Here is a 13,807-nt window from a genome sequence, read left to right as displayed (position 1 = left end):
TCTAGTACGTTTCTAGGTATTTTATAAATATAATATAATTACTGTACCTTACAAGAGAATAAAATAAAGTTAAATACTTCCTTTGATTTTCACACAAATTGAACTAGTATATATGTAGGATGGTACGTTTTTCTTTAGAGAAAAAACGAACTAGTATAACTTGTCATATTTTTTTAATAATCTTTTAAGTCTAATGATGGCACATTATTTACATACATTATTTAATAACTTAATAAAAATACTGAGAAAACATAAATACAGTTTCACTCGCAAGTTTTGTCAGTACTCAAATTTTGCAATTTTATATGAATGTTGTAAAAAGTTTTATAAAGAAAAATTCTGAAGCATAAGGTTTTCAAGTAATTAATTACGTATCTAAATACGTAAGTATTTATATTACGTGTAACTGATCAATTCCATTTTGATAGTTGTGGTGTTTTACATCACTGTAGACGTGGCCAATACTGCACGCTCAATTCTGGGTGTTGCCTTGGGACGGCTATCGGCACGGACACACCAGGCGATATCAGACCTTTAGACATTTCATGGCTTTATATACACACCTCAGGGTTTGAATTAGTTCAAATAGTTATAATCTCAAAATCAAGCAATTAAAAATATATAATTTTATTTAAATAAAGCGGAATTGAAACGAGTAGATTAAACATTAAAACAACACAATGCCAATTTTGTGAAGGTATTATGAATTGTTAAATGTATTTTTATAGCAAATTGAGTTTCAGTATTATATAACTATTTTACGCCCAGATATTAGAATTTAGTTTAAAAGTAAAAACTACAGCAAAAATATTGTAAGTATATGATTATCAGAGCTACTCCTATAATGCAAGGCCGTTTGACCAGATCAGCGTATATAAATTTTTATGCATAGATCTTTGCCGCTGTACTCGTACATAAAAGCAACCATCGTTAAAGCAAATAAAAACTCCGTTAGTCGTTTAATATCGCGTCATACGAAGTAAGAGAGGTTTCCAACGCTACTGGCGTATTCATTACGCTATAACCGCCACTGGACGCCCCACATGTCCGAGAAAAACTCACCGGTGGAGGGAGGCGCTCCATTCTGAGCGTACTGGTTCATCTGATAACCTTGCCCGGAGGACACAGTCGCATGTGGCGCTCTGTTGGCATAACCCAGATGATGGTGGTGATGATGGTGAGTTTCGTATCCCGTCGTGGGACGTGGTAAAGTGTGGTGATAAGTGGGTGCAGAATCAGGCCGCTGCTGCAAGCCACAAGAAGCACCACTCATAGAAGTGCTGCCGGTTACCGGCACATTCAACCCGGCTGCCGCTGCGTTACTCATAGCGTTTCCCGGATGCGCAAAGCCAGACATTGATGACATTGTACTGAAAATATAGAGTTAGTATAATTAATAAATTAAATTAACAGATATGCCATTTCTGCTGATTAAAATTTTTCATAAAATACCAGATCTAGGTTATATAAGAAAATAGAAAATAAGAAAGTAATTTAAGTTTAAAGAAAAAACAATTTTACAAAAGATAAATTAAATTAATAGATATTCCATTTCTTCTGACTAATATTTCTCACAAAATACTACATCAAAATTATATAATACTAGCAAACCGGGCGAACTCCGTTTCACCACCAGATGGTTTCATATTATGTAACATTTTGTTTGATGATTAAAAGATGAAAAAAAATTGCCTGCTGTTAAAATTGAATGAAAATTTGCACAATACACGTGATTGATTTGATGGTTTCCAATTGAAATGTTTGAAAACAAATAACTTATTTTTTTTACTTTTTTGCACAATTTCACAGTGAGCACAATGCCGGTTTGTCACATAAAATTAACTGAGCAGAGAACAATAAGTAGCTGTCAAACAAATGAGTAACAGTCAAACAAAAAATATTAGTTTGTAGTACGTGCTAAGTATCAGAGATAACGCTATATGTAAAAAAAGAAAAAGTGTATTCCGCTTTTCCGTTGAAATCTTTCTTAAATTTTCTTTGCTATAAACCTCATGGAGTCCGAGACCTTTCGAACGAATACAAAATCGTCGAAATCGGTTCGTGCGTTCTGAAGTTATATCGTCAGGAAGGAAAACCCGATTTATTTTTATATAATAGATATACTGTGTAGTCTTTGTAAAAAATGTGCTCATGAAATTTTTATTTCACATTGATTGAAAAATTTAGGTATTATTTTGTAAAATCTTTTTAAAATTTACTATAAGAAATTGTATTTATTTGACTGGTGGTAAAAAAGAACTGGTGACAAATTTTAAGAAAATAACTAAATACATGTTACTATAATTATATTATTACTTTAATTACAAATCCATTGGAAATTATACTGATCATAGTTCGATGAATATTTATTTGTTACGTGTTAGTTGTTGTGATGTAGTTAGTTTGTTTTAGACAGTATGAGTACTGAGAGTCAAATTGAACCTTCGTGCCCCTCCCCACTCTATTGAAATTTCTTTTACAGAATATAATATGGTACCTGTAGGTATCAGTAAGCGGAATCGTAGGATACATATTGTTAGAAAATCCAACATTATGCAAATTGAGACGTGGCGGAGAACCAACAGGCAATGGCGTTGTAATAGCAGGTTGATTTGCGCTGCTACTGCCGTTGCCGACTGCGCTTAAATCACCTTCACCCGCTGTTCCAGGTCTACGCTGGTTACGAAGTTTCTCTTCGCGACGCCATTTCGCTCGACGATTGGAAAACCACACCTAAAAATTAGAATATGGTATAAAGATCTATGAAGTACTTCCTAATTAAATACTGAATTATTTATAAGACTCTTGGTCTTATTTTATTTACGACAATTGAAATGTAATGTATTTTGTAAATAAATTTTAAAGATTACCTGAATTCGCGCTTCCGGTAAAATGATTTTCGCCGCCAATCGTTCTCTTGCGAAGACGTCCGGGTAGTGTGTTCTTTCAAACTCTAAATTGCAAAATTAACAATATAAAATTTTGCATACGAATTAAAATAAATATATTTACAAATTGATAAAAAATTAAGCATAATATATCTAGATTAGTTGAAAAATTGAGCATAATATATCTAGATTAGTTGAGAAGTACCCTTTTCTAAGCTATCGATCTGTTCGTTTGTGAATGAAGTACGGTTTCTTTGTAATTTTCGTTTTAATCGTAATCGTGCCTGGTCATCGTCTTGTCCTATAACAGATCCAGCGTTAGAATTATCGCCTGAGCCTGTTTCATCGGAATACTGTCCACTATCCAAATCAGTCACTAAAAAAAATTATGGGTTTAATTTTAATTAACATATGACTGTACACGGCATATATATTTATATATATATATATATATATATATATATATATATATGTCTTAAGGATTTTTTGTTCGACGTTGAAACATATTGCATTGAATAAAACAGCCAATGCGTCGAATGTAGAAAGTTTATTTTAATTTTTTTATAATTCAATTCATATATATATATATATATATATATATATATATATATATATATATATGAACAAGACATAACTTGGGAATAGTTAATAATTGGAACAAAGCACCAAGGGCCAGTGATTACTTTTTTATAAAATGTTCTTACAAATTCAATAAACAAGCGAATTTTACGTCGAAATGCATGGAAAAATAAAGATGTTTCAAAAATCTGTACTTTATCAATTTTTTACTTGATGTTACGCCCTCTAATAAATTAATCATATATATCAACATCAAATTTAAACACCTTCAACATTATATATATATTTATATATATATATATATATATAAGAAAAATAATGAGAGTTTTTTTGCAAAACTGTGGAAAAATTTTTTTAGGTATTTTTGCACAGACTGGAGGCTATGTAATCGCTGCAAATCCCGAGGCAAAGTGATGTGAGTGTATATATATACATGAAATGCAACACTGATTCATTATAATTAGTTCATAGAAGTTATGTTGTAGTACGCAATATAAGTATGTTAGAATACTAGATTCAATATATAATACTTATTGAAAAAAAATAAGAATAGATAATTAATATTATCTGAACAAAATATCAAATTAACGGAATAGTTAACCACAAACTATAAACACGTGATTTTCATTTTAATCCTCTTTGCGGCAGGAACTGGAGGTGATCATTCAGTCGAAGTCTGAGACATATGCTTTACAATTTATATTTACTTTCAAAATCGATATTTTCCATATTTGACACATCCTGACCTACCAACACAGGATTGACCCTAATAACATGACCCTAATAATAACATCAGATTTAAATAAATATCCTTAGTCTGTGTGCTTGTATGAATGTAAGTAAGCTAACAAATACCAATGTGCAAACTTATAAAATTCATAATAAATGTATAATAAATACATCATAACATACGAGATATCAATTACAATGCAAGTCGGTATAATTTCTGATAACATTCGTCGTATAGTGTTTCTCAAATCTCGTCCCGACGATCTAGAACGATATCTGGTATCTATCTGAACAGTATGGCCGGCTTCGTAGCCGCTCTCCGAATAGGTCTGTTCGGTCGACCAGTTGGGGGAGGGTAGAGAAATATCTCTCTACTGTAGATTCAGTGTTAGAAAGCGTTCAGCCAGAAACCTATGATAAGGGCACAACTACGCCCGCACGCGCAATACACCGGCACGTGCTGCGTCCTCTGTCCTGTACAATCGCGCGCACATACATACAAACACCGTCGGTGTTATATTTTGAGCATTTTTTTTTAAAAAAAAATATGACTGACGACTTCTATTTTGATTGTTGTTATGCGATATTTAAAAGACGCATAAAAATTAGAATGGCGATTTTTAATAATTTTTAAGTATACGTTATTTAATTGTTCTATGATGTTTTGGTATTTTCAAGCTAGACTCAACAGTTTTTTATATAACCTCTAGAATAGCTTACATGCCGTTGGAGTAAAATGGACTACCTAAACTTTTACACTGGCAAGGTGTAAACAATAAAAAAAATAGTAATTTAAAATGTAAAATAAGTTTAACTAGTGGTGCATGGCATCGTGCCTTAAGGCAAATTGCTCGAACTTTCCATACCAACAATTAAGGTTTTTAAAGAAAATTCAAAATTTTGTTAAAACTTCGAAATAATTAAATTTTTGAAAATTTTAAACTTTTTATCAAAGTAATCGCGCTGCGTTAACTGCGTAAAGACGAAATATCGAAGCGCGTAAACGCCTCGTTGCAGTCTAACAGATGGGCATTGGTACGGAACCCATAAAATGTAAACAAACTTTGTTCTTATCATTAAATTCTCTATAATATACATATATGATAATTTGATAGTATAATTTTTAATTATTACACAGGCCAACAAAGAAAATGGTGCAAACGATTTTAATGCTGTTTTTAAGTATATTTGGGGTGCTAATTTCAAAAATGACATTAATGACAATAATTGGTTTTTTTCTATGAACTTTAGTTTTCAAGATATGATATATATGATATATAAAGAATGAAAGTACAAAATAGTAATACAATTCAAAATGTTATTTTAATGAGATATAGACATATCGTACATACAAAACTACAAGACCCTTAATTGGGACATTAGTTGACACTGTGAAAAGTTCTTTTCCGTGACGACCTAGAATGGACCTGGTTTCGGCAACTTCTTTCAAAGTTCCAAACTAAAGCTGATACAAAAAATGTTTTTATTAGATCTCCAAGTCGATCATGTCGTTAATGCAAATACATAAAATGTTTTTTAATTCATTCAAATCGGACGCTCCGTTATTTCCAAAACTGAAGAACCATTTTTTTGCAACTTTGACCCCGTATCTTCGAAACGTTTCGTTCTGCCTTTGCCAAAAACTAATCAGCAATCTCCTAGTCAATACAAATCGAATGTTGTTTTAATTATTTAAATCAGTTGATCCGTGTTTAGAAATTCGTTTACAAAACTTTTTGTCCAAATACACACACACATACACGTATATACATTTTTTAAGGTATATGCCAAAATGTTCAGAAACCTTTAAAACGTAAATATATGCAAAAAAATTCATTTACAATTTTTTGCGATCACCATAACTTACCCTATGGGGTAATACCATAAGTCAATAAATAGTTATATTCCAACTCTGCTGATGAATATTTCTGACAAAATACCAGATCAAGGTTATACGCAGTATAATAATACTGTATATATATATATATATATATATATATATATATATATTAGGGTAGTCCTTAATATGGACATTTTCAAATTTCCTGAAAAAAATTGTTTTTAATTTTCAATTTTTTTTCCATGCTATTTCCATACAAAGTTTGATTAAATTACGCACTATCTGAAAGTTAATATTAAGAGCTAAAACTTTCAGAGAATTATTTTATATCAATTTGGAACCATTTGAGCCCTTGGAAGCAAGAAAATTCGAAAATATCCTTATTAAGAACCACCCTATATATATATATATATATATATATATATATAATGATATTTGTAAAAAATGCGTCCATGAAATATGTATTTCGCATTAGTTAAATAACGAAGCTATTATTTCATTATGAATATGACACTGAAACTGCCCCAGCTGAAAAAGAGACAGATGACAAATTTTGAAAAATAGTAAAAAAATCATATTTCTACAATCAGTAATTAATTGGTAATTTTATTGAACATAGATAGTTGGCTGTTTGATAGATGTCATGTGTTGTGACATAGTTGACTTGGTTTAGACAGTATGATTACGGAAAGTCAAAGTGGACCTTTGTGCCCCACCCTATGCGTCATTCAATTTTATACTGCGAACACCGATATTTATAAATAAATATCCAATATCAATCATATTGACTATTAATTTAAGAAATCATCACGGTCTCCATGAAAAAGTCTAAGGTGAGAAAAGACGCATAACTGGCAAACACGCTGCGAAAACACGGTACGGGGTGCCGAGAGCGAGACAGTTCATTAAATAAATGATTCCGCAGATAAAGCTCCCCGAATAAATATCTTCTCACGACACCCGACACACTATATCGCAACGACGTATCTTTAACTGCGACACTCCACCTACTTCAGAACCCAGAAATAAAAATATAGCCAAGCTGGAAATAAGCGAAATTAATCGATATTTTAATTGAACATAAATATATAATAGAAGTTATATCGTACCGTTGATTTGCGCAGTTAATTGTTTTTTATTATATTTTTTAACAGCAATCAGAACCTTACGTCCTATGAGCTATTGGGCTGAAACTTCTCCTTACTTCGTATTTTTAGATGGTAACCCAATGGGTAATCCATCCATATTTGATGATTTTTGTTATTAGAATTAATCTAATAGGGCTGACTTTTTATTGGTGCAGCAATGCCGGGCAAGGGCTATTTTCACCAGGAAACATATTGCTATCTCTATTTTCAAGTGAAAATCGTTGTCACTGCTGCCTGACATCAGGCTTGCGCCCATAATAGAATTTTTTAACATTTGAAAGTAAGAGGCAAAATATGTATCATCTTCTTACGACCGCGCTAACAGGAGATAAACGGCAATGTTTGAAAATCCATAACAAGAGCATTTTAGTTTTCGTTTTTTTGGTTGTGAGCACTGTGGTTTAGTTTAAGAGACCTTGATATAAGTTTTAGGTATATGTTATTTAATTGATTTAAAAGATGTACTATTATTTTAGGTTAAATACAACCGTTTTTTTTATAACCTTCATAAAAGCTTACATCTAGGTGAGGTAAAAAGAACCTTTACCCCGGCATAGATGTAAAAAATAAAAAAGCAAATAAAATAGTAAATGAAGTTAAATTAAAAAACTTTACAAAAGATAAGGTAAATTAATAGTTATTTCAACTCTGCTGATGATATTTCTGACTAAATACCAGATCAAGGTTATTTACAGTTATATCTCTGTAAATAACCCTGTTATAAATTCAGATTGTTTTTCCTTATAAATGTTTATGTATATTACTTATTATGCAGTATTAAGGCATATTTAAATGGTAGAATTTGTCCAGGCACCGGTTTAATAAAGAGCGTAATGATTTTTGCCTTGATAAATACGAAGATATATTGGATAAATTCATTATTGAAAGATTTTTGCTCGAAATGGAAAATAACAAGTGGGCGTAAATAATAACGGTTATTATGTATACGTAAACACGTTTTATTACATCAGTTACTTATTGAGATTATTATTCATTTTAGATATTATTTTGGTAATTATGGTCGACTTTGATCTATAGGTTAGTAGTTGCAGGTACGACTAAGACTGTAGGAGGAACGACTAAGGCGACTAGGTGCTCTAATCATACCACTGAACACTTTAAAAAAAACATGAAATTTCATTAATTTATTAATGAAAGTCAGTATTTATCAATAAAGGTCTAACTAAATAATAATTCATCTACTTCAGAATGAATTTTATGGGGTGACTTGAGCAACCTTACACTGCACATTTTGAAAATAAAGATCTGATTAAATAAATAAAATTAATTCTATCGATATTTTTCGAATATATACTTTTTAATAGTGTTGCAGTATTATACTTCACTTTCACGTAACGTAGAGCATTCAAGATGCAGTCAACTTTCATGATAATCAAATAATAGAAGTATTTTGGTTAGGATGGTACGGAAAGAACCCTGCCGAAAAAAATTGAGAGTACAAGGAACGAAACCCTTAGATGAATATGCGGAAACTCTCAATGCTGATTGGTGAAAGTGATTGCGAAGAAAAAAATCGTCAAGGGTGTCATCCTTTCCTTATGCATTTATTACCATTGAGTTCAGATAAAGAAAGTTTTTGTAGTTTGTGTTTAGAATTGTGGAGAAGTGTGATATGATTTATAAACACGATACTAAAAGATTTAAGACAGTTATATGCTTATAGTTATGTGAAATTGCAGATTCATGTTTCTTTAGCAATGTGCTTTAGGATTTAAATTAGCTTGGTATACATGGCATTTTTGCCTTAAAAAAAGTTGTAAAAACAAACAAAAAATTTCGATATATGTCAATTACCAACATAAGCACTAATATTGATGTGACGATTCTGAAATTTCGACACGGACCATTATTGTAAACTTTAATGACTTTTTATAATAGTGACAGGTTTCTGTAAGCCTATATTATTTTAGGTTGTTTGTTGAACTTAATTACGAATAAACGGCCGGGCCGATCTCTACCAAGAAGGTTACCAAATCCGTTTAGTTATTTAGTTTGAAGTCATGCTGATTGTAAGTGTAGGTATATATTTATCTGTAGCGTTAAAGTAACTTGCAAAGATTTATTTATTTATTTAAATCTTGTTTTTTTTTTGAAAATTGTGTATTTCCTAAAACTAGAAGATCATTCTAACTCTATAGTTGCTTAACTTCTAGTTTTCTGATTACAGTTGACACTTGAACGAAATACTTTTGTAATAGATGAAATAAAATTAATATAAATATGAATAGATGAATAAAAATTAATAAATTAATTTAATTTATACAATTACAGATATAAAAAATATTATATTGTAATAATAATATTATATTGTAAAAACCAAATCAAACAATTATATCACAACAAATAACATATCAAACAAACAACTGTCTAACTATATTCAGCGTAACTTCAGGCAATTCATCATTGGAAAAATGTGTTTTTTTCGCCGTTTTTCAAAAATTTGTTACCTGGTCATTTTTACTTTTACACTTTCTTTCTTTTTTTACTCTAATTACTTTTTAATAAATTTTTAAATGTATAAATGTTAAATAAAACATGTCAAATAATAAATCAATTAATATTTTGTTTCTATTTTATCTAAAAAGTTAAAATAACAAAGAAGAATAAATAATTTAATAAAAACAGGCTAATATCAAAGGCGCTGCATAGAAATTTCAAGAATTCACCCGGCTGACACTAAAAATATTTCTACGGAAAAGTTTTAATCTCATATCGGGCGATTTTCTTTATGCCTTAGACTTTCTAACAAACAAAGTTCTCGTTATGTGAACATTTTGCGAAGAATCAGCTTGCTCCGCCGCCTGCTCGTTCCTAGCAAGGATAACGGATTCTTGAGGAATTTTATTATAAAATTTATTCGCGCATGACTGTGTAATGTGTATGCATAGCAGTTATATCGGCTGGGGTAGACAAACTTAGAGAACCTAATCTCCTTTGAACTGATTTTTTCCTTAATAGTATTATAATAATATATTATTATTAATACATGCATGGTTTTTGTATGCAGCCAATTATCAATAGGTAGACGATATTTTTAGCTTCCCGAAGGAGAAGTTTATGTTTTCGTCAAAAAAGCCGATTTGCTAATTTTATGCTTTCTCGACGTGTCAAGTCAAATTTAGAAAAAGTATGTGTGTGTGAATAATTAACACATTCACTGCTAACCTTATTAAATAAAACTATATCTGAATATATTACCTCGAAATTAAAAAAAAATGTACCAAATTAGGAGAAATAGGACAGGTTTTCTGTTTAAAATAATTACAGTATAAAATTTCAATTTAAACATTTTATCTGTTCCGTTCTTCACCCTGCTATTGAAAACGGTCTCACGCATCATATGCGTGCGCAGTTGTGAATGTGTTAATAACATTTATTGACAATATGGCAACATTGGAAGTAAATATTGTACATTATATGATGAACTTTATTTTGTTATAATTTACTACAAACACTTTCTTTAAAGTTGAGTCACAAGATTTCGTTTCCATGCTTTTTATAGCGAAAGTCGTTGTACAGACAGAAAATTGCTCGTCGTTCTTTCGGCTTTTAGTCTCCGACGTTTTATGAAAGTGGTGTGCGTTTTATGGCTGCAAATGGATCACGTGTTAAAGCAATCACATACGACTTCTTGTAAAATGAAATGTACCATATTCTTAAATCTTCAGTATTTACAAGAACGTTTTTGAAAACCAATTCAAATTTGATAAGATGTTAAGATGATTGATTTTTGTAAGATCGGTTAAGTGATCAGTATTTTGCTTGCAATTGCTATACAACTTTGAAAACCCACTTGATTTTAATTAATCGTGTTGTCGAGCCGGAACTAAAAATAATTTCTGATAAAAAAATTGACTAACGTATTGAAAAAAAAAATTAAAATTGCAGTTTTTTTTCTATTTTCTGGCGAAATGCAAGCGGCCCACGGATCGTAGGTACTTTACTCGTTCCTCCGGCATAGTTTATTGCCAATTTCTGCTGAATTGGAACCGAAATAAATACGGGAATAGTTTTTTAAACCAGTCTTTTAATTTTATAAAACTGTGGAAATGTGATAAATCGTAATCAATAATTTCCAACTATATAAAAATGTATTATAAATTATTTGTTTAGAAAACTCTATATTACATGTTATTCTAATTTGTTCCGATTCGATGTCCATGTCCAAAGTAAACTACTGTAATCACACAAAACAATAAAAAACTGAAAATTTATATTCAGGTTAAACTGAATAAAAGAGCTTAATACCAAAAAAAAAACGAAAAAAAATCTTGGCCACATTATACATCTTTTGTCTACTTTAACACGTTGCCGCATACTTTTAAATTTGACGATCGTGCTTAGAAACACACTTTTTTTAAATTGTTTATGATTGCCAGATGAAATCGAGTGTAAGTAGTTTTTGTATGTTTGGAAGTGAAAATTATTAAATATTATTATATTATTAATTATTAATTATTAGGCCGTTGTTTGCCTACATATTGCTAAAGATCGGACGGCTATTTGCGGCAACGTGTTAAATTAGTATTGTTCAAAAATTCCATACATTGTTTGTTTTTGAGAAAATGGCGGTGGGTCTTTACCATACAGAATTTATGTTTATGAACCGGCTTAATAACATTTACACCTCCACAGTTATAAGAGCAACAACTAATCATAATGTAATCTTTAAATTTAAGAAGATTTTTTTGTTTTCTTGCCGTGTTGCAATCTATTATTTTGTCAAGGCGCTCAAAATAAGTTAGTCTGTGAATTATTCTCCAACTCATAAACTACTGTATGTCTATCTCTTCTGACGTCAAAGAAGGAAGTTCCTCTACTGGGTGTTTTTGAGGGACCCTCTTTATGCGTAATGTCCTCTGTGCTTCTTATATTGATCTAGGCGCCGCGCCGTGAGACGTCTTTTATATCGAAATTGGACTCAACAATACGACACGATCGACACGAGAAAAAATATATAAGGATAAAAATCCAAAATGACTTTTGATCCAAATGACGGTTTGTAAGGAAAATTTTATAGTCAAGTGGATGAAATTCAAAATTTTTGTGTTTTGGAAATTGATCATGACTCATACATGTCAGTAGTGTTAATTGCTCATTACAATAATTAATTGGATACAAAATGTCCAATATTACCTAACTAATATTTATGATAATGCTGCAGTCATCAGAAAAAAATAAAGGCATTATTTTATTACAAAACTACGAATATTCCGAATTTTTCGCATTTTTGAATGTGAGACCATTAATTTATTTATTATTTTATTATTTTATTATTTTATTATTTTATATAACAAAATTGTAGAAGGCTTGAACTCGGTTGTGAAAAAAATCACCTGCATAACTTAGCTTACAATCCAGATAATAGTTAGTGATTTGGGATATTTTTCATTAATTCAATATCAAAATTAAGTTTTTGTACGTTGTAGATTTTTATTTTGCCAAAGAATAGGTTGATGTTTTTTCCAGAGAATTTAAATTGCTGTTTTTATGTTTTCTCGACATTTTAATTTATAATGAATCATTTGATATCAAAATTGAAAAAGGTATGTGTGCATAAAAGCCAAAATGTGGTTCTTTGTCTACATTTTTTTCAAAAACAGCTATACCGATTTCAAAAATTTAAAAGTCACTTGATAATACTCTATACTCATTTTGCTTAGTTTTGCGAAACGATCTGCCGAGAATTTTTTTTATCTATGTTGTAATTGTGAATTATGCTCATTATTTTCTTATAAGATCAACCAGGCCGTTTCTTTGTAATTAATTGCTATAAACTAATAATATCATAGATCTACAATAGGTGGTTTGATTTTAAATATTAAAGTTGTATTCACAATAAGTCGATAACTCTCAAAAATCTGAAAGTTATTGCAACTTGCCTTAAAGCAAAATGCCATTTACACCTAGTGTTATTTGTTTTTGGTAAGACCTTTTATAAGCGTTTTTTGTAAGAAATAAATAGTTTATACCTTAAATATAATTGAATTATTTTGATAATATATACAAATTTTCACCTTTAAGACCCTTATATTACGTTCGAGTATTCTCTAATTAGATTAAAGGCTTTTAATGCCAAATCAGCATGGTTACAAAATTTATTACAATAAACTTTGCTAAACTTTAGACAACGTGCAAAGATTCAGCATAAAATGAGTTTACTCATCGTCAGAAGTCATTAATTATAAATGAATCGATTCTATTGAGTAGAACAAATTTGGTTTTAGCCCTCTACGCTTTTATTGCCTTCATATGCAATTCACATAGTACACGACTAAAGCCTTGTATATATATACATACATATATATATATATATATATATATATATATATATATATATTATAGAATTTTATGATATGAGTGGAACGAATATTAAATGTTTAATATGAACAAAACAGCACTCAGATTTGTTTAACACAACTTTATTTTATGATTACAGACGTTTCGAGACCATGGTGTGTCTCATCTTCAGTGTAATTTCAAAAGTTTTTGAAATTACACTGAAGATGAGACACACCATGGTCTCGAAACGTCTGTAATCATAAAATAAAGTTGTGTTAAACAAATCTGAGTGCTGTTTTGTTCATATTAAACATTTAATA

The 13,807-nt window shown here is 30.3% G+C and overlaps 1 protein-coding gene across 2 annotated transcripts in view; it reads right to left on the bottom strand.

The window, feature by feature from the left end:
- Positions 1-319: 319 nt before the first annotated feature.
- Positions 320-13,807, bottom strand: part of LOC113376714 (paired box protein Pax-6-like) — a 127,040-nt gene continuing 113,552 nt past the window's right edge. For both annotated transcript variants that reach the window (XM_026616735.1, XM_026616736.1), the window contains 5 exons: positions 3,094-3,264; positions 2,871-2,953; positions 2,498-2,733; positions 1,063-1,370; positions 320-532 (listed from right to left, as the gene is read on the bottom strand). In XM_026616735.1, coding sequence (XP_026472520.1) covers positions 444-532; positions 1,063-1,370; positions 2,498-2,733; positions 2,871-2,953; positions 3,094-3,264 — 887 coding nt within the window. In that variant the 3' untranslated portion in view covers positions 320-443. The remainder of the gene's footprint in view (positions 533-1,062; positions 1,371-2,497; positions 2,734-2,870; positions 2,954-3,093; positions 3,265-13,807) is intronic.

This window comes from Ctenocephalides felis, unplaced genomic scaffold (assembly GCF_003426905.1).
Source record: "Ctenocephalides felis isolate EL2017-DRISC unplaced genomic scaffold, ASM342690v1 CF-g0.4_SCAFFOLD_01886, whole genome shotgun sequence".
NCBI lineage: Eukaryota > Metazoa > Arthropoda > Insecta > Siphonaptera > Pulicidae > Ctenocephalides > Ctenocephalides felis.
Note: the sequence above shows the minus strand (reverse complement) of the source record. Positions and strands in the feature narration are given on the sequence as shown.